This window comes from Magnolia sinica, chromosome 12 (assembly GCF_029962835.1).
Source record: "Magnolia sinica isolate HGM2019 chromosome 12, MsV1, whole genome shotgun sequence".
In the NCBI taxonomy this organism is placed as follows: Eukaryota; Viridiplantae; Streptophyta; class Magnoliopsida; order Magnoliales; family Magnoliaceae; genus Magnolia; species Magnolia sinica.
The window spans coordinates 51005260-51031685 of record NC_080584.1 but is presented as its reverse complement, the minus strand read 5'-3'; the positions used below and the strand labels follow the sequence as shown (position 1 = coordinate 51031685).

Below are 26426 nucleotides of genomic sequence, written 5' to 3'. Positions count from 1 at the left end.
ATGTTTCGTTAACTAGCTTAGAAATAGTTAAACAACTCATAATCTCTAATTTACTCTCAACTTTTGAAAGAGAAGAATCAAATAATCCTTTGACCCGAGGCTATGAATATTATCATTTGCTGATCCAGAGTATGATAGGCCCATAGTGGATAGACCATGTCAAAAAAAATCTCCCTCACGAGAGCTAATTCTTCCATTGATGATAATCACATAGACATGGTTTTAAGAAAATACAGCAATAGTTCACATTCAATTCAGAAAGGCCAATGATTGCATGCATGGCTAGGACCTTCCAATGAAGGAGATGTTGAGCATGGTTTATACACAATTGAACACCATATCAATGGTCTGGGATTGCCAAAACATGGATAACTGACCAAAACACCATCATTTGATACCCTGTTTGTTTTTAACACTGACTTTTATGGCCTTGTCTAAGTTTCGTAGCGTATCAATAACTGAAAAAAAACATTTCATAGTATTAAAACTAGTTGGTTCAATTTGTTATGGAAAAAAACTGGTTGGTTAAATTGTTGAATGTTGTCTATTGAATGGCCCATCTAGCCATTGATAACTTTGTTATATTGTTTCAACCATCTAATTAATGGCTTATTTTTTAATTCATTTATTCTATCTTCGTGGAATGCTACTTTTTGACCTTTTTTTTTTCCTTGTGTGCAGGATTTTAATCAATTGCACCTAAATTTAGGCCTACAAGCACTTCAACCTTTTGACGCCACTCGTGCTAAGAGTAGACCACATGAAGGATTTATTTATTTTTATTCAAGACCATTTTCAACTTATTGTCATAAATATTATATATATATATATTTTTATTGTGAAGTAATATAAATTTTGTTTATATTCAGTTTTAATTGTATTGCAACATTTTTTTATGTTTCAAATATTAAAAAAAAATACAGGTTTTAATTGAATTATTAAAAATAAAATAAAATTACTGGCTTGCGTTGGGGCTTGTCAAATCTACATAGCCCTTTTGAAGACTTTTACTGGCTCTTGTATAGACTTTTATCGGCTCTTGTATAGACCTTTATCGGCGTTTTTCCATGATTAAAAGTGTCCAGAAACCGTGCTTTGAAATACTTTTATCAACGCTTGGATAGACTTTTGCTGGCGCTTTTTTAACTTTTTTCGGCGCTTCTTTAGACATACCAGCGGCCACCAAAAGTGTCGGTGAAGTCAGAATGGGCCTGGTGCTCAAACAAGCGCTGGTAAAAGTTGGTTAGCGTGACAAAACTTTTGCGGACACTCCATTGCCGGCGCTTGTCTAGCGCTGCTAAAAGTAATGCCGGCGCTTTGTTGGGCTCTTATTGGTGCTTTTGACCGCCGCTAAAAGTCCCTTTTCTTGTAGTGTATTTTGAGTTGGTGAAGAGATTGTTGCATGCACATAGGGGTGCAAGTTAGGGGCTCAAACTAAAATTTTAGTTGGGTCAAGTTATGTTGGGTCGGACTTGGGTGGGGCTCAAATTGAGGCCTTGAGCAACCCTAGTTATGTTATGTGTGCACTTAAAAATCAGTTCGAGTTGATGGATTGTTTTGTTGATTGGAACTTGATTATTAGTAATCTTTATTGATGAATAGAACATGCTAAAAAAATCACATACTTTTCTTCTCTTTTTTTTTTTGGTCATTGGTAATTATCATTTGAAACTTTGCCGTATTTTATGGGGATTTCTCGTAGAATCTCTCTTGTGCTTTGGGAAAAGAATGTAATAGACATAATGACCCAGATAGGCTATTGCATAGTCGATTACATAATCTTGAGTACCTGAAATATTCCATGACCACTCTAGTGGGTATGGACAACCCATTATTTTATTTTATTTTTGTAATATAAATCAATGATGAGTTGGGATTAATCTCCACCATTGGGCATTTAGTTATTATCGCACTTCACACATGGGAGTATGAATGATTATCTATCATGATCTATTTCTAAGATCGATCGAATATCCATATTGGATGGATCACATTAAGTATTCTATCCAAGAGTATCCATCATGCTCGAACCGATTTGATTGTACACTAGCTTAAACTTGTCCTCTAACTTGAAATTGTAAAGGGAATTCATGAGTCTTGATGTGAAACTTTGATGCAACTTTATATTAATTGTTGACACACAGGTATTATTGGGTGCTGCTCATGTTAAGATTTATTTGGGGCCTAATGTACTTAAAAAACACTACAAGAAAAGGCGGTTTAACTGGCGCTTTTCTTTTCTTTTTTTCTTTTTTTTACCGGCGGCCATCTCTAACTGCCGGTGATAATGAAAATCACCGGCAGCCATCCAAAAACGTCCCTGATTTTAGTATGTGGCCGCCGGTTAATGTTGATTAAAAAAAGAAAAGAAAAAGAAGCACCGATTGTTTTTCATTTCCCTCTTCCTATTCCTCTTTTGCAGCTCTCCCTTTCTCATCTCTCCCTCTCGTCTCGTGCGCTTCTCCCATCTTGGATTTGGACTTTTCCATCTCCCATCTTACCTTGAGATCTTATTCTCTCTCTTATTTCTCTTCCTTTCTTCTCATTCTCGGGTTCTTAGATCAGATCTAGAGCTACCTGCGGACATGGTCATCACCGGTGAAGAGAATAGAAGAAATCTGAGGAGGCACTTGAAGGTACTCTCTCTCTCTCTCTCTCTCTCTCTCTCTCTCTCTCTATTTTCCTCCTTTGATGGCCAGAAATTGGGCAGCAACCATGGCAACGGCAGCCATGTCCGCCGCTGTCCATGGCCCCCTACATGTTTGAAGAAATGCTTCAACCAATATTCTTGATTGGCAAAGCCACATTGGCTCATACATGTTTTGCTTCTTCAATAGTATATGCTCTTGTACATACATTTACGATAGGTTGGCAATTGAGCATAATGCCTCTTGTTGAAAGTATAAGTTTATGATAGATAGCTTTAAGGCCAATGGATGAAAATAATGGAAGGAATTTGCTTCTATTCTCCAAGAGTTTTGGGCTGTCTATGGTTTATATTTCACAAATTTTATTTAATCCTGTGAGTGGTAACTCAACCAAAATGCACCACAGATAGCTTGAAGATAATGGACCCTTTTTTAGATGGATATCTCAAGAACTGCATTGATCGGACGATTCTAAATATCCAGTTGGTGACCCGAACAAGCTGATTTGTGGGCTATATGGTCGATTTGTTTCTGTATAATAGAAGACATTTTAAAAATCAAGGCTATATAGCTAGCCATGATAAGGATTATGCATGGACCAGCTGCTACACTGATCAGATGATTGTAGCCATGCATTTACTAGTCATCAAAGGGATGGCTGAAAAGAATTGAAGACTTTGATCCAATTTTACTGTGGAGTATCTAACGGTTACGATCATTGACTTGGTGTGAATTCTGGGATGTTCTCCCAATGCTATTATGACACATGCCTGCTGTTTTGTTTTGGTTTCTGAGCTTTCCCTCTACAATGTGGGCTTCTTTTTTTTTTTTTTTTCTTTTGTTACAAGATGATTTTTCTCTGATGTTCAGTGACAGTTTAGAGGTAAAGAGTTGTAGAATGAGCTCCTTACAATGCATATGTGTGCTGTATATGCATACTTCTAAGCAATTTGAGTTGAGCTACCATCAGGATTTTGTCGCTTGGTATGGGCAGATTTAAAGGATTTGCTGGACACATTCAATTTGAATGGATTGAGGGTATGATTACTTGTTGTTGTTGGAGATCTGGAACACTTTTGTCTGTTCTTTTGCTGCAGTGAATTGGAGCTCTTTTCAAGCTCATGGGCTGATTGATTGAGCTTGCTCTTTTTCAATCACTCTTGCAATGTTGTTGGTATGCCGTTTTTGCAGAATGTTTGAATTCTATGACAAGGGTATAGGGTTGATCAATGGAAGTTTTAGGGATATTTAAATGGTGTTGTTGCTTCTGTTCAAAGGGCATTTGTGAGCAGATTGGTTGTGGTTGCTCTGTAGGTTCAGGAAAAGATGTAAGCCCCGTATCCTAGACCGTACCGTTCCATAGACTTCAGCGGTCTTCCCAGTCGAATTTCGGCAACCTTCGACCCTTAACCGATATTTGCGCGCGACCCTGATTCACATGCTGTCAACCCGAGTCGACTCAACCCAAGACCTTTACCATAGCGACCGTGCCGTCGCCGCGGTTCCGATGCCGCGACTCGCGCGCCGAGACGATACCCTGGTCAGGAGATGTTGGCCCGCGTTCAGTTCGAGGAAAACACCGCACGTTGCAAAACCTAAGAGAACATCACATCAAATCCCATCAATCTTATTAATCAATTACACATCACCTCACATGTCAAAGTACAACCCCATCCCCAAGCAACCCCCAAAGTCAAACTCTCTCTTACACAAAGTACACCCACCACATCACTCACCCATCTCTCTCTTTCAATCTCTCTCTCTCATCTCTCTCCCTCATTCTCTCCAAGCAACCGGCCATGGCTTCCATGGGAGAGAAACTAGTGTGGCCCACCTTCCTACCTTCCATCTCCACTATCCAAGTCCGATCTCAACCGTTGAAGTCCATCCATTTGAGCTCTAGCCTGCATTGGCGGCAGAATGAAGAAGAGATCTAACGGTGGGTACCTCTATTTCTCTCTCTCTCTCTCTCTCTCTCTTCTCTTTTTCCCTGATTTGTGGCCCACTTGATGTGGGTATGATGATCCAGACTGTCCAGCAGGTAGGACGGCCTGCTGTCCCGTTGTGGCAGGCCCATATGAAGGACAAACATAAATATCGGCTCGATCTAAGACTGTGAGGCCCACCCCGGTGAGTCCCACTGTGATGTATGGGTGTTATTCCCACCGTTCAGCTTCACGGTCCAGATCTCAGCAGGCTGTGGGCTACCCTGCAGCAGCAGCAACGCTGTCCCCTGCTGACCACCTGGATGCAGGGAAAATACAAACATCAGCATTGATCCAAGCTGGTGGGGCCACACTCGTGGACCCCACCCTGATGTATGTTACTGTGAAAGCACAGAAGTCTGCTTGATTCAGCAGCGCGGGTGGGCCAGTGACCCTCACACCAGCAGGGTCTAGTGATCCAGACCGTTCATTCATGTGGAGCCCACCTTGCGTGTATATATTTGAACCAGGCCACCCATCCATGTGTGAACCACACGTGAGGTATATCCATGCTGTCCATGGCGTGGACGGTGGGGGCCACTTTGATATATGTGTCTACATCCAGGCCGTCCGTCCAGGCCTGGATCTAGATGTCTAGACGTTGTTCCTTTAAAAAAAGGAAGGGGAAATATTATATATTATGTAATATAATATTCATATTATGTATATATGGGATGGTGGGCCCATGTGGGACCCACCTTTAATTTACGTTATATACACCGTCCAGATATATCTGGACGGTGGATCTGGAGTATATATATATATATATATAAAATATTATATTATATTATATTATATAATATATAATACACTAATATTATATTAATGTATATATTATGGTGGGCCACTCCTACGTGGGGCCCACCTTTAACATAGGTGATCTGCACTGTCCAGATGGATCTGGACGGTGGGCAGCCACTTCCTCTCTGTGTGTGAAATGTATATTCATATATATATATATATATTATATATTATATTATATTTAACTATGTAATATATAATATATATTATACTAAAGGTGGGCCACTATGTGGACCGCACCATGATGTATGATTTTGCTTGCACCATCCAGTTGCTGGACGGTGCAGCAGGGTATGTAATCTTGACCGTCCATCCAATGGACACGGTCTTGGATCCTCACCGTGATGCGTGAGTTGTATCCTTACTGTCCATCTATTATATGGCCACCGTGACGTATGGGTTTTGCCACGTCTGTCCACCATGCTGGACGGGTGGGACCCACTGCTTGAGGGATGTGCTATACCCAGCCGTCCATTCATTTGGCTAATTCGTCTCTAGCTTGAGACCGAAAATGAGATAGATCCTGGTATCAGATGGACCACACTGCAGAAAATAGTGGTGTTGAACGTCCACCATTGAAACCCTTCTTGGGCCACAGAAGTTTTGAACCAATATGACATTGTCTTCCCTCACTGTTCAGGTCTATGGGACGTTATGAACAGTCTGCATGGGAAATAAACGCCATAGTGGGTCCCGTAGGATTTTAACGGTGGAAATCATTATCATCAATGTTAGTTGTAGTATGGCCCAGATGATTTTTTTGATATGATTGGGCAATGCATTATAATGATCTCAAAACAAAAAAAAATAAATGAATGGTGTAGATGGTGTGGCCCAAGTAGTGCGGCCCACTTATTGTATTTGAGAGGCCCAATATGATGTATTTACGACTCATTTGTTAAGGCCCACTGAGATGTATTGGGGCCCATGGGTTGAGGCCCATTGTGATGTATTTGGAGCCCATGGGTAGAGGCCCATTGTGATATATTTGAGGCCTATGGGATGTGGCCCTTTGTGATATATATGTGGCCCCCGTTAGAGGCCCATTGTGATCTATATGTGGCTCATTAGTGCGGCCCATTGATGTGGCCCATTTGATGCATGTGAGGCCTATGTGCAGGGCCCACCTGTTATGTATTTGAGGCCCATGTGCAGGTCCCACCTGTTGTGTATTTATGACCCTTTTTGGCATGGCTCATTGAGTTGTATATAAGGCTCAATATGATGTATAACCGGCTCATGTGTTAGGGCCCTATGTGATGTATATGTGGCCCTTGTCTGAGGTCATAGGCCCACTATATGTTTGACCCTATATAGGTTACTGCTTGGGAGCAATGTTGGTTAAATGATTACATTGATGGGCAATGATGGTTTAATGTCCACATTGTGACCTCCTCTTATGCCCTTTGTTAGGCCGATTGCCGATTCCGATTGACGTCACCGATTTGCTGATTCTGATTATCGATCGATTCTGATTGTCGTACCGATTGCCGGTTCTGATTGACGTCACCGATTTGCTGATTCTGATTATCGATCGATTCTGATTGTCGTACCGATTGCCGGTTCCGATTGACGTGACCGATTTGTCGATTCTGATTATCGATCAATTCTAATTATGGTGACCGATTGCCGATTTCGATTGACGTGACCGATTTGTTGATTCTGATTATCGATCAATTCTGATTGTCGTGACCGATTGCCGATTGACGTGACTGATTTGCCGATTCTAATTATCGATTGATTCCAATTGTCGTGACCGATTGCCGGTTCCGATTAACGTGACCGATTTGTCGATTCTGATTATCGATCGATTCTGATTGTCGTGACCGATTTGCCGATTCTGATTATCGATCGATTTCGATTGTCGTAACCGATTGTCGATTAGCGATCGAGGCCGATTGTCGATTCCGATTGGCGTGGCCGATTTGCCAATTCCGATTATCGATCGATTCGATTATCGAGGTCAATTCCGATGATTCTGATTATCAAGGCCGATTCCGATTTCGATTTATCGAGGCCAATTGTATGGGCCGATTCCGATTATCGAGGCCGATTACCGAGACCAATTTCGATTGCCGAGGCCGATTGTCAAGACCCATATAATGTATATGAGGCCTGTGTGATGAGGCTTATTGTGATGCATTTGAGGGCCAGGCGATGGAGCCCATTGTGGTGCATATTAGGCCCATGTGAGAGGCCCATCGTGATGTGTATTAAGTTTTTGAGTAAGGCCCATGGTGTGGTATACTAGGCCCTTGTGTGAGGCCATGTGTCCACTATATGTTAGGCTCTATGTGGGCCATTCCTTGGGGGCAATGTTGGTTAAATGTCTACATTGTCGAGGCCGATTGTTGATACCGATTATGAGTATGTGACAGCATAACATCATGATACATGCTCATATGCATCATCTGCATGTTTGTTATGAGATGTGGTTGACCATTGCATATGTCATTGGGCATGTTGTTATGAGACTCCCTGATAGGTGGAGATTGTCTCACATGAGTACACGGTATGCATAGGATTGATACATGACTGGATTGTATGACTCATGCATCTTGCATTGTGTGTTATGATTACTATACGCCCTAGCGACATCAGGGTCGTAGCCTTCACAGGTACTTCGTGGATGGCCAGATGGGACACCGAAAATCTGTTCTACATGGGGTGCTATAGATATCCTTGGGTGAAAGTCCCTAAACCCTCTTGGTTCCAGAGGTTGCTCCAACGTCTAGACCGAGTGGATGCATGAGCGCATGAGGGCCGTATACCATTAGGCCGCGTCTCCCACTGTGTCGTGGTCGGTTGGAAGGGGGTGCGGCCTTACCTGCCCGAGAGGAGGGGGCAATGCTAGGCTGAGTCTGACCAGCTCGAGGAATGGGTCCGCTATCGATGAGCCGGGCCCGATTTTGGCAGGCGGATAGTGAGGTCTCTTCCACTCACCTTGTTGCGCGCGATGGGGCGACAGTCTGGTCTGGAGTGTAATAGACCCCGGTGATTTCCTAGAGAGGAACTATACTGATATGTGGACTTATTGAACAGAAATTGCATATTCATTCATACAATATCCACTCGGGCTGGTGGTGCGTAACTATTTGTTATGTGTACCTTCGCATGGCCAGGATTTCGGTTGGGCGTGCGATTAACCTGAGACCAGGAGTTCACCACATTGAGTCTGACTATCCAAATTTAGGTATGGGACTGGTTTGGATAGAAGTCCCTTGTGATGGACCCCGTAGCCTGCGATACTACGTACTATCATCCCGACCTCACCACCCAGCTTGGTCATTTCATTGCATCGCATATTGCATCCGCATGCATATGGCATTTTGGGTTATGTTTTCTATACTTATATGACCTAGACAGATTTAGCAGGATTTACATATTGTATTGTATCCTCGGCATCTGATATTTAGCTCTTTATGACTCCTCATTTGCATAGCTGTTTTATATTGTGTATTCTGATATTGATTGACTCATGAACTTGTCCATATTTTCGCTTACTCTGTTATCATACGATTTACGATCTTGTCAGTATTTCTGTTTACTCTGATAATTCATGCCCTTGTCAGTATTTCTACTTACTTTGATGATTCATGATTGTTGTCAGTATTTCTGCTTATTCTGATATTGTACGGTTTATGGATTACCAGTATTTTCGGTATTGTATGATGATGGCATTGTATTGAATATTTGGCACTAACCTTGTGCACACACTTACACCACCCTCTAAGCTTTCAATAAGCTTATGCACGATAGATGCGTGCAGGTGATGTTAGGTTGCAGCAGTGTTGAGCTTGGAGCGGGCAGCGGTCTTCTGGAGCTTGATTTTCGATTGATGTATTTTTTTTTCTTTAGCATTGTACTCAAACGATTATATTAGTGGATATGTGATGATGATGCTGTCTTTATGAATTGGGTAATCTTGTGGTTATGCTTATTATGAGTTAAATGTAAAAAAAAAAAATCCTCCTTGTAGGATCCCAGGATCGGAATCTGGTGTATGGACACTAGGAGCCGACGATGGGGTACTACGGAGGCTATCGGCATCAGATTCGGCGATCGGGATTCCTGTGAATCCAATTTTCGGGTTTGGGGCGTGACAAAAGAGGTTAAAGGTTAAAGCACTTTTTACATTTTCTAGGTAGAGCTTTAGTTGGGTTTTCTTATCTTCTGAAAATGACTTATGGGTAGGGGTATACATCGAGCTGAACCGAGTCGAGCTGGCCTCAGCTCGGCTTGGCTCGGTCACCAGGCACACCCAGCTCGAACTCGGCTCAGCTCGGTGATTGAGCCAGCATCTCCAACTCGAGCTCAGCTCGGTCAGCAATCGGACTAGTTCGAGAGAGAGAGAACTAAGATGAGATTTGCACTGCACTTGCTGTCCACCATGGCTGCTCAAGATCTCAAGAGAGAGGAACGCTGGTAGAGAGACGAACCAGAGAGACGGCTGAATCACTAGGGTTGCAATGGGGGGTAAAACTCCCTTTTTTATCTGGTTGTGTATATACTCGGCCTCAACATAACTGGTATCACCGGTTTTTCTCTTTGCACTCTAAGTTTTAATCTCTACCGTTGGCTCTAAAACAAACCATCCGAGGGCTCTAACGTTGACAGCGCTCGACCTTACGGGAAGATACCATACGGTCGAGCGTATAGTACCTTTTCCCTTTATATATATATATATATATATATATATGAGTCGATCTGAGTCGAGCTGAGTATCGATCCGAGTCGAGTCAAGCTGGGGTCAGCTCGAACTCATTTTTGAGCTGTAAAAAATGACTCGACTCGGCTCGAACTCAGTTTCGAGTCGAGTCGATTCGAGCTTTTTCGGGCCGAGTCGAGCGAGCTAACCGAGCTAGCTCGGTTCATGTACACCCCCACTTATTGGTCAGATGCATGTGGTTTCATCCATCCAATTAGACAAGGTTGAAAGTGTTGTCCGAAACCGGCATGTATGGCCTAATGCCTATGAGTTTTGTCTATCATTTATGATAAGGCTGTATCAATCTGATATGAGGTGATAAGATCCAGTTTCTGTGCTCACTGATACGGTACACTGAAACCAAAATTTCAATCCTTGATTCTAAATGGGGACTGATACTCTTAGCTAGAGTGCTACAATGTAATGATATTCTAGTAGTTTTCTTGCAGCCGGAATGCTACAGTACACTGAAACCAAAATTTCAATCTTTTTTTTCCACATATGTACTTATCCAGCTTCATCGTTAGTATTGGTGTTCTTATTTATCCCACGATGAAATGCATTGACCAATTAATATTACTATTGGTTGTCTGGTTATACTGCTCCATTTGGAATTAAATGTATTTTTATGCTATATTTTTTTATTTACTTATGTGGAGATTATTGCTACTTATGTTACTTTAATGAGAAGGGGCTTGCTACCTGAAGTCCACTTGTCTGAAGTGGGCTTCATGTATCATACAATGCCAGGACTGTTTTCAGTTTGTAGAAGTGGGGCCCATCATTCAGTGTCTGAATCATTGAGATTTGGGATTCGGATTCTGGTGGCTTCCTATATCCGTTGCATCCAAAAGATAGACTGAAGCAATCAAAGAAAAAACTTGAAACCATCTTTTGCATCTAGAAAGTTTTTTTTAATTGGAATCTGGGCTTGTATCCCATCATGATGTTTCTCTGAAAACAGAATCATGCCATTTGCATTGAGATCTTTGTTTGAGTGAAAATTATCATTATCCTTACTGGTTCTGTAGTTCTCTTGTTGTGACTATGATCCTTTTGGTGGCCAGAGTCTGAACCCGCCTATACAAGGAAAGAGCAAAGGGTCTCTACAAGGAATTAGCATTCGACAACATAAAAGCAGATGTTATCCATGCAGATTTGACTCAGACACAGGCAACTTTGTGCCTTGCATTATCAAATGGTTAAGGTCAACCAACACTAGTGGATTGTGAATAAATGATAGCTCTAGGACTACCATCTGCATTGCTGTATATCATAGTAGCTTGAATAGTTTGTTTCTTCTTCTGTTGTATATTTTTCAATAGTTTAAAGTGAAGTATGTGCACTATTAATTTTATTTTATTTTATTTTTTAATTTGTTTCCACAGTGAGAAAATGCAGTTGATAGTTTCAGGGCCGGAAAGATGTGGGTTTTAATTGCCACAGATGTTATTGCTCAGGGTATGGACTTTAAGGGCATCAACTGCGTAATAAATTACGATTTCCCTGAATCAACAGCAGCTTATATTCACCGGATTGGTAAGGCTACTCAAATGATTCCTGTCCTAAACTGTGCACCAGTAAAACAACTTTTGTGCTTTAATTTTGTTCTTTTTTCCTTTGGCCCAACCTCTGGTGTGAAGTGTGATGAAAACCCCAATAATGTCATGGAATTCCATATAATTTCTTCTTTGATATTGATCATATTGACACCCAACACAGCCATGTTGAAGTCTTTTAACTTCCAAGGAACACATTGATTTGGCATTTTAAGGATTGAAAAAACAACCCCCAATTATTAATATTAATCGTTCATTCTTTATTCATGTCTATCTGTTTGTGCACACAAAAATCTAGGAGATTTAAGTCTGACTGTTTGAATTTTCATGACTAGTGATGTTGATTTTAGTTATTTAGTGGGCAGAGGCAGTCCTCAGTACCGCTTGAAGCAAGTTCGCTTGTTGTCCATCCACTTCTGCTGGCCCACTTATGCAACAACAAAAAGATTAAAATTGTAGTAATTGCCTGTTTTTTACTGATCTTATAAACCATGGAGCTGTTCGTGATTCATGGTTCTGCCAGTGTTTTGGTTATTAACTCTTTAATGATACTGTTCTGCCAGCTCTTGCTGACAAGAATGTTTTAACGGGTGCTCCACTTCCAAGAGGTCAGGTGCTTGCTAAAAAGGTGGTTGAACCCAATGGTGATCACATAGAGGATAAACCAGTAAGTTCCTCAGACTTTTTACTCTTGGATGTCATAAGACAAAAATCATACCATCTGCTCATTGGCATGGAAATAAGTTTTATGTAGAATATGTTTAGTATCATTAATATTGAGGTATACATAAAGCTGGGATCTCAGCTTGTGGGCCCAGTTGAATCATACAAGCTGGGATCCAGGCAAAAAGAAGGTAGTAAGAAAAATACAACCAATGGCCTACATTCGACGTGCATGTGAGACTCACATGGTGAGTTGGCCGGCCTCATTCTGAGACGAGGACTGGGGACCATTTGACAATGACCCATGCACACTTGGGGGTGTATGTGTCGGGTTCTTATACATGAGGCGTTTGGAATGAGAATTCCTTGGGAGCATATTTGGAACGTTGGATCAAATGGTATGGAATTGCAATAGATGGAATTAACATTGTTATTGTACAATGATTGCATGTCTAGAAATATCACAGTATTTTGACAATCTAATCTCATGCTTGGGATCATATTCTTCCTTTAGAAAAAAAAAACACAATATTAAGGAAGACCTACATTTGGTGGGGCCATGAAAGTTTAATCAATTTATCTGATTTTACAACTGATCATGCCAGTCATCTTTACGCATATGCAACTCGAATGTCCACATATGGATGAATGGTATGGAAAAAACATATGTATCGATCTTCATTTTGTCTTTTCTGTCTTCGTTTCCTAGTTTACAGGGTGCTTTTAGTGTAGCAGGGGTATATGATAGGCGAGGGTTGTTTTTCTATCCCTGCCCAAAAAATCTCATGTACAGCATTGATCCCATGTTAATAAAATTTATATATTTCAACAAAAAAAAAAAAACATATGTATCAATCTGGAGCCCACTTATGTAGTGGATTTCAAAATCCACCAAAAATCCTGAGTATTAACTATTGAGCATGGATGATATAATACCTGGACTAATCCAATATTTCACATCGTTTCGGATATATGTGAGAAATAGTGTAGTGGTAATGTTATCACCACAAAGGTAAAAACCTCTGTGGGCCCACTTGTGATATGCTGAGGACATCCTCACCGACCATTATGCATGCCATCTCATGTTTAGGTATGACCATCAGGCCAATCCAAGACTCAGGAGGGCCAAACCGCAGGAAAAAAAAAAGAAGAAGGGATGACTATCCTTGATTATTACTCTACCAGTGCAGCCTGCCAGGCAATATGGCAAAATCTGTTGGGGTTATTTTCCGATTTGAGGTTGGGTTGCTGATATAAATTCCAACTCCAGGTTTCTTGTGTATGGTGTGGGATGCCCAAGGCTGCATGGTGAATCTGGTGATCTTTCTTTGTGAATGAATGAATTTCTTCAGGGTTTGTGTTCACTTATTTATTCTTAGAGTGCAACCTGTTAACTTCATAAAGGAAAAAGAAAGAAAGAAAAGAAAAGAAAATATATGAACAAATTTCTTGTCAATTACTTTTTTTTTTTTGTAAGTTGGCATGGTTCACAAGTTTCAACCATTAGCATCTTGTTTGTGGTGTTGGATACCCAAGGCTGTATCATGCATAAACTTTTGGCTGCTCCTTCTTCTTTGCATTTTGTGATCTTTCTTTGCAGAAGCATGTGGGTGCTAATTGATGAATTTTCAGGGATTCTATGCCCACTTCTTTAGTCTTAAGCACAACCTGTTAAGTGATATGAGCTTAGGTACAGGAACTTTTTGCTCAAGATGCCACTCCTGCTTCCTTTCCCATTTGAAGTTGTGATGCTGCTACAATTTTCTTTTTTCTATGAATTTCAACCACTGGTATTGGATGCTCCAGGCCTGGTCATATGGAGAACTTTATCTTGGTTTTTAATTAATTGTGGGCTTTTCTATTATATTTCTATTCTTTCTGGAGAATGTGCAAATGAAGTGGTGAGCTTTCACAGTTTCTGCTTCAGTTTTTTGCTCTAGGAATGCAACTATCGAGGGATTTAACTCTTGGAATTACAGGAAGATGCCCATACCAGACATGGACTGTTGAGCCATGATGGTATGATGCATATAGGCTTCTTCTCTTTTCTTTTGTTGGTTATTAAAAAAAAATGTCATTCCTGTTACTTCTGATCAACTACTAGAGGTTATAAAAAGTGTCTCAAAAATTCAAGTATTCATTGTATCATAAAATAGAGGTACAATTGATCTACAGTGGAATGATGGCCGCACACACATTGATGAAACGATGGCCATTTATATTAATTTTCTTTTTTGGACAATTATTAGAGCAAATTGGTGTAGAGTCCTTAACATAATTTCTTTTTCCAAGAAGTGTATGCTCAAAGTAATATAAAATCTTGAGAACTTGTTTAGGGTTTAGGGTTTAGGGCAACCAGATCCTTTCAATTGGCCTGGCCTCTTGAGTCCAAAACCAACCTATTACATTCCTGACTCTGCTATATTGAAGGTGGAGATTGAATAGCTTATTTCAATGTTTCAATAGAGATTGATAGGCTTCCAAGTCTGACTCAGGTTGTTTTACTTTTCTCATGCAAACCATTCTTGTGGCTCATTCAGCTTCCCTTTGCAGCACAACATCCACTTTCTGCAAGAAGTTCTGCAACACCAAAGGTCAGATCACTTAGAATGGTGTGTCATTCTACTGCTAAGTATAGATAACATACTATCAATAATTTCTGCTTCTGATTGGTATTTTGGCTAAGGATTTTTCTTAGATGAGATTTTTATTTTTTATTTTTTTCAATTTCTTTGATGAGAAACTGTTTGGTATTTTGGCTCATGATTTGGATTTTTGTAGGGATGGTGTGAGTGAAGGTGAGTTCAATCAAAATTTGCTTTATGAGTTGGATGCCATTAGGAAGGTGATTTTTCATACTTGGGTCCGAGTCGCATTGTCCTTGTATATGAATATGTGGGAGCGTGTGCACCCAAACTGACTGACCCAATTTAATCAGATTTGCTAATTGGGGTTGGATTCAGGCCCATGAAACCTGAACTGACAATAAATCATGCCGGGATCAAATATATGAATTTGTAGTCTTTTCCTTTATTTGATTATATTTATCATTTAAATCATATAAAGGCAATCTTCAGGTGTGGGATTCTAATTCTGAACCTCTCTGTATCCAAAGCCATTTTGATTCTAATTATGAACCTCTCTATATCCAATTCCCGTACTCTTGTCCAGGTACGGATGTACCCTCACGGATAGTTTTATTATGGATTCTTAGTGGTGAATTATTTACTAAGCTATTTATTAAGGAGTATTTATTGTTTTTTATGTTGATACACCAGGATTTAGCTACCTTGGAGCAGCAACCAAGCTGCACATTGTCCCTAGAAACATCCCTTTCAAAGCAGAATGTATATTCTGTAAAATCAAGAGGGTGGTTTGGTCTTCGATGATGTAGTAGTTTATATGTGGCAGAGTATTGCTACTAACGGTGAAACCAGGTAGAAATTTGTCAACTGTAAGATCTCATGCCCCTTTTTATATTTCTTTTTTGAAGTAAGTCACATCATTGAGTGGGCCCCTCCTTTCATTGACTTGTACGAGAAGGAACACATTTTTATTGGGCCATTGAAAGTCATAGGATATGTTATCCAAATCATAGAAAATTGTTGAAATTTAATTAATTTATTTTTATTATTTTGTCTTGCAGGTTGCAGGTAGAGACAAATAATGACTAGATGGAGGGATTTTTTTTTTATATGTATTCAGAACATTTTCAACATATTAGTGTAAAATTATACAATTTTCATTGTAATGTAATACAATTTATTTAGTATTCATTTTTAATTGTGTTGTGCAACATATTTTAGGTTCTAAATATTTAAAAACAATATAAGTTTCAATTAAATATAAACAATCAAATGAATTAAGAAAAAATTTAACTTGCGGTCAACACCTTTACAGGCAGTCACCGGCTTTTACTGGTGCATATTTAAAGGTTTTCCAAGCATTTTCCATAGCATATAGCGGTGTTTCATGATATTTGATAAATTTGTCGGGAGCCATTTACCGATGCCTTGATAGATCTATATCGACGTATACCGGCACTTAGATATGTCTAAATGACGCTTCGGCAGGCCTTTTTTGCCATTTATGCATATATTTCCTAGCGTTTTGGCAATCTTTTTGCGGCGGATAAATATACTTTTACCAACACTTCAACGGGCCTTTTCCGGCGTTTCTGCATATATTTCCACGCATTTTACCAACCATTTGGCGGCACTTAAATATACCTTTACTGGCGCTTTGATATGTCTAAATAACACTTATGTAGGCCTTTACCGGCGTTGTGGCAACCTTTTGTGGCACTTAAATATATTTTTATCGATGCTTTTTACAGCTTTTACCGGTGCTTTTCACAGTTTTTACTGACACTTTTTACAGCTTTCACCAACGTTTTTTATTATTTTTATTGGCGCATCTTCAGGATTTATCGGCGGTCAGCATAAGTGCCGGTAAAGGATAATAACCGCCGGAAAAAGTTTTCATTATAATGGCGGCCATAAGAAACGCCGGTAAAAAGCATGACCGCCGCTAAAAGATACAACGATGCCCCCCTTTAGCGGCACGTCTACAACTGCCGGTAAAAGCATTATTAACGGTTTTTTAGACTTTTAGGAGCGTATTTGGCCACTGGTAAAGCTCCATTTTCTTGTAGTGAAAGGAATATACTTGTAACTAGGGATTAAGATTTGTGGCTAGATCTCATATATTAGATACTCAATTTCATATTAGCTAATTAATTAGCATCATTAAATGTTTTTAATATGTTTTATAATGAACCATTGATTTTTTTATTTTTTTTTATTTCTCACCTTAGATTTGTTATTATCAAGCTTTATGAAAATTCATCGATCGTATCTTTTAATATTCATTTTGAAGCCCTACTTTGGATTTTAAAGGCATGGATTAGATGTAATTTTGACTATTTGGGTGAATGATTTAGGTAGCAAGATGGACTTTTTATTATGCTCGCATACATAAGTCAAGTCATGCTCACCTGTGCACCCATGCATGTAAGCACCTTTGCACACGTGTCATGGGTGTCTAATCTGAACGGTCTATGTGATGCGGAATCCCATAAAACCCTGAGGCACAAATTTTCACCCTGGTCTAAAATTGTGGTGGGCCATAACAAAGAGAAATGCAAATCAAGGGAGTAAACTGTTTTCATTTTTCATGGCCCACCGAAGTTTTGGATCAAAGTAAAACTTGGGCTAGGGGGTTTCATGAGGTAAGTCTTCACATGGACGGTTCAGATTTTTGAACCACATCACTTATGATGGGTTCTCAAAAAAGTTTGCACCAGTTCTGTGTGAACTGGTGCGCAGGTGAGCATTTCCCTACAAAAGTCTATCAACATCAACAGGTAAAACACAAAAACAACTGCTTTACATGAAACCCTAGAGTCTTCCTATGAATAAATTCTATTCTTAAAGGGAACACGACCAAGCCAACGAAGCCACCTCCTTTCTCCCTAAGGTTGGACACCCTCACGCCTAGAGAGAGATCCCTATGGTTAATGTCCTCATGCCTAGAGAGAAAGAGAGAGAGATTCTTTTACCATCTATTTCTCTTCATCTTGGTGGCGTATATGATTGACGTCCTATATTCTTCCAAATTAATTCTCTATAGTCCCATAATATAGAGATTTGGTGGGTTTGATTCTACTCTTTTATTTGAAATGGATCGGGATAGATCTTTTTAATATGAGGAGGAAGGACGCCGAATCTTCATATTTAAAAACTCGTAGCATAAGGTAAGATCTGAACAATTTAATTTAAGATTTTGAACTTTAATCATATCCAGATGGGGAATGGATCGCCCATAATTAAAAGCTGAGTTTTCACAACTTTTATGCTTCCATCTTTGAAAAAACGAAAAAGTAAAAAAAGAAAAAAAGATGCAACAACCCGGTGAACTCAAACGTGATATTCAGTGTAAGTAATACCATAAGGGGGCATTTGGCGCAGGATATTAGAAGGGATTAGGTGGGATAGAATTGCACTTGGTCCCATGTAATTCCATTTAGCATTTGGAGAGGATAAGAAAGACTGGGATTAGGTTGGATGGAATTGCATTTAGTTCCATAGTATTGCATTTGGTCCATTTCCCTAGATTGTGAAACCTACTACACACGCGGGCCTCACATTGATGCATGTGTTTATCCATGCCCTCCATTCATATACACCATTTATACATGACATTCTAGTTATATATTTGTACAAGTGAACGGCATCTGTTGTGAATTTGGTCCGTTGATTACAATTTTATGGTCCACCAAACATGATTTTGCTTAATCTAGTGTTTTCTCGTAGCAAAATTTTTATCCCAAACATGGGATTAGATGGCTGCAATATCAAGGTATTTCCAGACATGCAATCATTGTGCAACAATGATATTAATCCCATCTAATACAAGTCAATACCATTCAATTCCACAGACCAAACACGCCCTAAGATGCTAAATTATTACTATTGGTGGAGCGCACTATCGCACAAGGATATCGGGCCTGTTTTCTATAAGTGCACATATAATTAGAGCACGTACTGCTCAACGACAATGCCAAACGAGTGTCTTTATTGGTAAATTAATAAACATGTGAGCCGAACTAAAATGTTAGAATCTCAAACAGAAATCGTGGGCCACATGGTGGATTGGATGAAGTACACTAATCATTTTTTTTATAATTGTTAATTTTTCTTAAAGTTGTGGACCACCTAATGACTCCACCAACCTAATTTTTTGGCAACGGCAATTTAGTGGTCTTCCGTAGCATGTAAATGCATGATGGCTCCCACCTATCAAACGGGCTAGAAAGTCCTTACCCTTTCCATGGTTGGGCATTGGAAGTTCTCTAGGATTAGGTGGGTGAGATAGTCGGAAATGGGGAGGGAGGAAGATTGAAAGGAGTTATTTGCATTAGGAGCCTGAGATGGGAGGAAGATTGAAAGGAATCATTTGTATTAGAAGTCTGAGATGGTTTGAGTTTCTCATCAAGTTGAACTGTACAAATAGAGTGAGGAAATGGGTTGCTGACATTTTGACACCAATGCAAATTTCTAAGAGAGATCGATGTTGCTAAAATGGACCCCTGTGGACGTGTATAGTCATGGTTGAAAATACCCCAAAACTCGAACTCGATCTGACTTGATGTTCAGCCGGGTCGGGTTGACTCGAAGACTCGACCCAATTCAGCTTGATATTTCATTATTATAAATTGAAAATATTTTGAACGATAATAAATATTTAAAATTTTAGATTTGTATAATGTAACTCTCAGATTAACAACATTACTAATGGCGAGTGACTTGGTTTGATATATGCATCTACTTCAAAACTACTTAAAAGTTGTGTATTAGGCATATAAGTAATTCAAATTAAAATATCAAAATTATGGGTCATAGTTGATTTAGGACCAGCAAGGACCATCTCATGGATGGCCAGGATCAAAAGAAATCCCCACCAAGATGTAGTTCACAAATCCAGCCCATCCCTTGTGTGTCCCAAATTTTTATTTTTATTTATTTATTATTATTATTTTTTACACACACACACACACCCCCACACACTCACGCTGTAGTGGGCTTTCACCACCTATGGATACTCGAACTCTTGACCGGGTGTTGAAACTCCTAAGAGTCTACCACCCGAGCAAGAGCAAGGATCCTTGTGTGTCCCACTTGGATGAGGGCTCAGGCCAAGTTTCAGCTGCATCGAAAACTCAGGTGGGCCCCACCAAGTGCTTTTATATGTTTTAGGCATGTCATCGCATGATTTTAGATGATATGGCCCACCTAAGATCCATATACGGCTGATTTCTTGGATATCTTATAAACTAAAGTGGACCCATCAAATACACAGTATTGATGTTCAACACACACCAAGAGGTCAGGCTGATTTCTGTGTGTGTGTGTGTATATATATATATATATATATATATATATATATGGAAATGGTACTAAGAGGTCCACCCCATGGGAAGTTCCCATGAGGTCGAGCTGTGTGGGCCCCACCGTGATGTGTGTTGAGCATAATACTGTGCATTTGATGGGTCCCCTTTAGTTTATAGGATATCCAAAAAATCGGCCATATATGGATCTCAGGTGGGCCATATCATCTAAAAATCATGCGATGAGATAGCTAAAACATATAAAAGCACTTGGTGGGGCCCACCTGAGTTTTCGAAGCAGCTGAAACTTGGCTTGACCCCTCATCCAAGTGGGACACACAAGGATCCTTGTGCATCCAACTAGCTCTCCTAATTTAGGGATTAATTAATGTTGATAAATGGTCCAAGCAAGAAGGGTTATTCAACGCCACTTTGGAAAAGAGGCTGTCGGATAGGGTGGGCCTCACTATGGTGTTAATGTTAAATCCACACTAACCATTAGGTGCATCACCTTGTGCTAGACCCATGGCTTGAAAATCAGCCCCATTCATTGTTCAAGTGGACCATACAATTAGAAACAGTGTATAGGGAAAACCCAAACCTCTAAACTGTTTGCCTTGGTGTGGCCCATGACAACCCACCCATATAACCACCGTGAAGTATGACACTACTTGTAAAGACTATGAGGTAAAACACCATAGGCGTGAAGCGTGGATGGTGGACAATCGAGCTACGTACAAGTCCTACGACATAGGATAGGGATTGTCTAAAAAGCCAACGATCATGAGTGGCAAAGAGTGCCCACTTGGAGACTTGGGATCTCAAGAGAAAATGTGAAGGTTAGGTTGCTTAAAGCAAGCCTGCCTACTTGAGTTCTTTTTTTAATAGAGAACTAAAATGTTAAAATCTCAAACCTAAATGGTGGGCCACATGGTGAATTGGAAGAAGTACTCTAATAAATTTTTTTAATTTTTTTCTCAAAGTCGTGGCCCACTTAATGATGCCTCTGACCTAATCTAGTGGTATACCATATCATGTAAATATGGGCTCCTAACTAACAAATGAGCTAGAACAACCTTGCTTTCTCCATGATTGGCCATTGGAAGTTCACAAGGGTGATGTTTGCTAGACTGGAAAATAAGCACTGAAAATTATTTTAAGTGCTGAATTGTAATTTTAAAATAAATTTAGAAATATTTTAGTCAAAAGTGAATTTATTTATTTATTTATTTATTTTTATTTTTAATGCATCACCATTTTCAGCATTTAGTCTTCAACATTAAGTTAAGAAAGGGGAGCAGAAAGAAAAGGGCTATATTTTTAGTGAAAATTTATTTCAGCATTAAAAAAATTAGATTTGCCAAACGCAGTAAAAATCACTAAAAATATCAAAACTCAATAATAAGTGTTTTAAATAATTTTTATCAAATAGCCTAAGTGAGAGTTTGGAAGTCAAAGAAAAAATAAAAAACAAGGAAAATTGAAAGGGATCATTTGAATTAGGAGCTTGAGATTGTTAGAGTTTCTCATCAAGTTCCAACTGTATAGAGTGAAAAAGATGGGCTATTGACATTTTGACACCCGAAGCAATAAGTAATCAACTAGAAAAAAATTCATGTATGGGCCTGTAATAAGGAATACCCTGACCCTAGGAACCGCCTTGAATCATGTATGGGCTTACTTTTTAGGCGCTAGATATAGCTTTTGGTGTGGCATCTACTGGTTGGAGTAGATTTCACATGCATCATGGTAGACCTTGTAAAAATCAACGGTGGACGTTTCTTTCCCAACTATTTCCATTGCCGTGACCCAATTGAATCACAAGTCAACCTGATTTTTAGGCTCTGGGGCATAACATGGGATTATACATCTAATGATTGGCACTACGTGAAAAGTGGAAAAAAAATGACGGATTTAGAGACGGTTCTGGACCGTCTCTAAAATTGCTTGGTTTAAAGACGCTTTAGAGACGGCCGTAAACTGTTTCTAAAATTTTATACGGCCCCTAACTATCCTTAATATTGTCTTAAAAATTTGAACGTCCACAAATCATTTAAGACGGTCGTTGACCGTCTTATATGGGTCATTTGAGACGGTCATTGGCCGTCCGCATTAGAGACGGTCCTTGACCGTCTTATATGCGGTCATCTGAGACGGTCATTGGTCGTATGCATTAGAAATGGTCGTTGGCTGTTTTTTGCTTACAATCTGAGACTGTCAAAGACCGTCTCTATTAGAGACGGTCCTTAGCCGTCTTACAGCCCTGTCAAAGATCGTCTCTATTAGAGACTGTCAAAGACCGTCTCTATTAAAGACGGTCAAGGATAATCTCTATTAGAGACGGCCCTAAACGGTCTCTATTAGAGACTGTCAAGGACCGTCTCTATTTGAGACGGTCCTAAACCGTCTTATAGCCCTGTCAAAGACCGTCTCTAATGCTCAGGTCAAAAATGAAAAAGCTCAAAAAAATTATGAATTTCGAAAAAAAAATATTTAAGAAGCTTAGAAAAATAATTAACAATGTTTAAGAAAAATTTAAATTTTGAAAAAAAAAATTGTAATTTTATAAAAATCTAGATTTAAAAAAAAATAATAAAATTAAAAACTTTGAATAATGTTGATAATTTTGAAAAAAAAAATTTGATAAAAATATGATATTTTGAAAAAGAAAATTTAAAAAATTAAACAAAATTGTGAAAAATTGATAAAATGTAAAAAATATATTTTTTAAAAAAGAAAACTAGATTTTGTATTTTGACAACAAAAATTGAAAAGTTATATAACAAAAGTGAGATTAAAAAAATGATATTTTGAAAAAGAAATTTTAAAAAATTAAACAAAATTGTGAAAAAATTGACAAAACTAGATTTTGATGATGTAAAAAAATATATATTTTAAAAAAGAAAACTAGATTTTGTATTTTGACAAGAAAAATTGAAAAGTTAGATAACAAAAGTGAGATTTTGATGATGTGTTGTATATCCTTGCCGCCCATACGTTTCTCCAACCCATTTTTGGGCCGGGTATAAAAAATTGTGTAGATTTAAATCTTAAGTGGACCACACCATTGGAAAGAATGATAATATAGTACCTCGCCATTAAAAATTATAAAGAGCCCATCGTAAGGTTTTAGTAATGTTTATTTGCAATCCAACTTGTTGACAATGTAAAGGAGATCTAGGTGAAGGTAAACTACAAAGATTAAATTGATCCAAAACTTTTGTGGCCTTCAAAAGGTTTTTAATGGTTATTCATCATTGTTTTGATTGATATGGCCCACCTGAGATTATTGAGTTCTTGTGATTTGAAATCACATCTTAAAATATGATGAAAAAATATATGGACGATGTCAATATACATAAAATATATCAAGGTGGGCCCTACACGGTTAGAGTAACACCCATGAAGGAGTTACCTAAATAGTGAAATGGTAACACCCATAAGGTCACCTCATGGGAACTTCCCATGAGGTTAATCTGTGTGGGCCCCACCATGATGTGTGTAGAACATCAACACCATGCATTTGATGTGTCCCCTTTAAGTCCAAAAATCAGTCATATACGAGACTTAGGTGGGCCATGGCATCTAAAACTATGTGAAGACATCCCTAAAACATATAAAAGCATTTGGTGGGGCCCACATGAGTTTTGGATGTGTATGAAACTTGGTCTGATTCCTCATCCAAGTGGGACACACATAATGAATGGGCTGGATCTATGAACCACATCTAGGTGGGCCCAATAAATGATTATGAATGTTTTAATGGGAGGGTAACTCTCTCAACTATAGTATGTGGTGTGGCCCACCCAAGTCATGGATTGACTTTATTTTTAAGCTTGTGGCCTACCATGGAATGGTGTATCTGATTGACGGGGCATATCCAAAGTTCAAGTGGACCCACCATAGAAAAGAGTGGGACAGTGACACCCATTATTGAAACCTTCTTAGGGCCTGCCGCGATGTTTATTTGAGATCCAATCTGTTTATAAGTTAATACAGACATGGTTGCGGTTGAAACTTGGTTTGATCCTTCATCCACGTGGGACACACATAATGAGTGGGTTGGATATGTGAATCACATTTAGGCAGGCTCAATATATGATTATAAATGTTTTAAGGAAACCCTTCTCTACTACATTTGGGTTACTCGTTACCCTTACCAGAGTAAACTCTATGGGGTCCACTGTTATTTATTTATTTTATCCACTCCATTCATCCATGTTAACAAATAATTTGAAGTCTAAAGAACAAAAAGGAAGCATATCCAAAGCTCAAGTGGACCACACCACAGGAAATAGTGTGATTGAACCTCTACCATTTAAAATTTCTTGGAGGCCATAGAAGTTTTGGATCAAGCTGATGTTTGTGTTTTTTATTCATTCATATATTTTTGATATTATGAACAACCTTTAACCATTTTTGGACAATCCAATCAGTCTAGATTGAAGAGTAATAACTTCAGATGTTTAAATTAAAATTCACTCAAATTGTTGATCAATCTTGTTTGCCCAATATCTTTCTCATATGTAACATGATTGGGGCGAGTAACTAGTCAATTTAAGGGTAATGATCAGTAAAATAGAGTGAATGGACCAGACATGTAAAAAGGGTTAAATATTCTAGTCAAAATTGTGACCCAACTTATTGACACCCTGAGACTCTAAGAATTAATGTTAGTAAGTTTTGTGGGGCCTATCATGATGTGTGTCGAACATCAACACCGTGCATTTGATAGAAGTTTTGGATAAGCTAATGTTTGTGTTTTCACTTCATTCATATCTTTTTGATATTATGAACATGTTGGATGGAAAATAAACATTATTGTGGGCCTAAGGAAGGTATCAATGGTGGAAATCATTATTCCACACTGTTTTGTGTGGCATGGTCCACTTGAATTTTGGATTTACCGAAAATTTGGGATCAACACACACCGTTCATCCATTTTTCGAGATCATTTTATAGAACTATCTAAAAAATGAATCATATCCAAAGATTAAATGGACCACACCACAAATAAGGGGAATAGATTAGCTACTCCCCTTAGACCATTCAATGGCTGGTGGTTAGTGCTGTGTGGGCCCCACCATAATGTATGGCCCCACAAACCATTTTTTTTAAATTTTTTTACTTTTGAACCAGTTAGATTTCAAATAAACATTATGATGGGTCTTAGGATAGTTTCAACGGTGGGAATCACCCTCCCGTTGTTTTCTGTGGTGGAGTCCACTACAGATTCTTATCGGTCTCATTCTTTTGCTCGTGACTTAAAATGATATCTCAAAATGGATGGACGATGTGGATATAACAAATACATCATAGGTTTTTATATTTTTTAAATATTATATATATATATATATATCTAGAAAATGTTCTATACATCGAGCTCATGGGAACTCCCCATGAGGTCGAGCTGTGTGGGCCCCACCATGACGTGTGTCAAAAATCAACACCGTGCATTTGATGGGTCCCCTTTAAATTATGAGATATCCCATAAATCAGCCGTATACAAAACTCTGATGGGCCATACCATCTAAAATCATGTGAAGACATGCCTAAAATATATAAAAGCACTTAGTGGGGCCCCACCTGAGATTTGGATGCGTCTGAAACTTGGTATGACTCCTCATCCAAGTGGCAACACATAATGGATGGGCTAGATTTTAATGGTGGATGTCCAATCACTATTGTTTTCGCATTGTGTCGTCCACCCAAGTTTTAGTTCATGCTCATTTTTGGGATCGATGATAAAATTATGTTGAGAAATGGATGGACGGCATGGATGAAAAAAATCGATCATGGTGGGGCCACAAAGCCATACTAGATCCAAAGCTTAACTTAACGTTTTCATTTTTCTGTTTTTCTTTGTGATTTTTGTATTTTATATAAAATAGTGGTGACTTGTTTATAACAACAGTGGCTAAGCTATAGAGTTATCCAGACCATCCAAAAAATTGGTATAGTTGTAAATGGTAAATATTTGTATATTTTTATTATATAATACAATCTTAACCATCCAGAAATTGGTCCCATACATGTACGACCGTTAATAAAGTTTGTGTTATTATTTAGTAGAAAACTCACATCTTACGGATTTCAAAATTTTATCTTATTTGGAAGAGGATTTCCATATCCATCCCAAATCGATCGAGTGCCCCTTTTCCCTCCTCTCCTCTT

General features: G+C 38.9%; 1 protein-coding gene across 1 annotated transcript in view; it reads left to right on the top strand.

Annotated features, from left to right (window-relative positions):
* LOC131221359 (uncharacterized) overlaps nucleotides 1–16170 on the top strand; it is a 45306-nt gene extending 29136 nt beyond the window's left edge. Inside the window, exons 4-9 of the mRNA XM_058216606.1 lie at nucleotides 2561–2636; nucleotides 11531–11681; nucleotides 12265–12368; nucleotides 14918–14976; nucleotides 15146–15209; nucleotides 15643–16170. Coding sequence (XP_058072589.1) covers nucleotides 11567–11681; nucleotides 12265–12368; nucleotides 14918–14976; nucleotides 15146–15209; nucleotides 15643–15753 — 453 coding nt within the window. The 5' untranslated portion in view covers nucleotides 2561–2636; nucleotides 11531–11566 and the 3' untranslated portion in view covers nucleotides 15754–16170. The remainder of the gene's footprint in view (nucleotides 1–2560; nucleotides 2637–11530; nucleotides 11682–12264; nucleotides 12369–14917; nucleotides 14977–15145; nucleotides 15210–15642) is intronic.
* Nucleotides 16171–26426: the final 10256 nt, after the last annotated feature.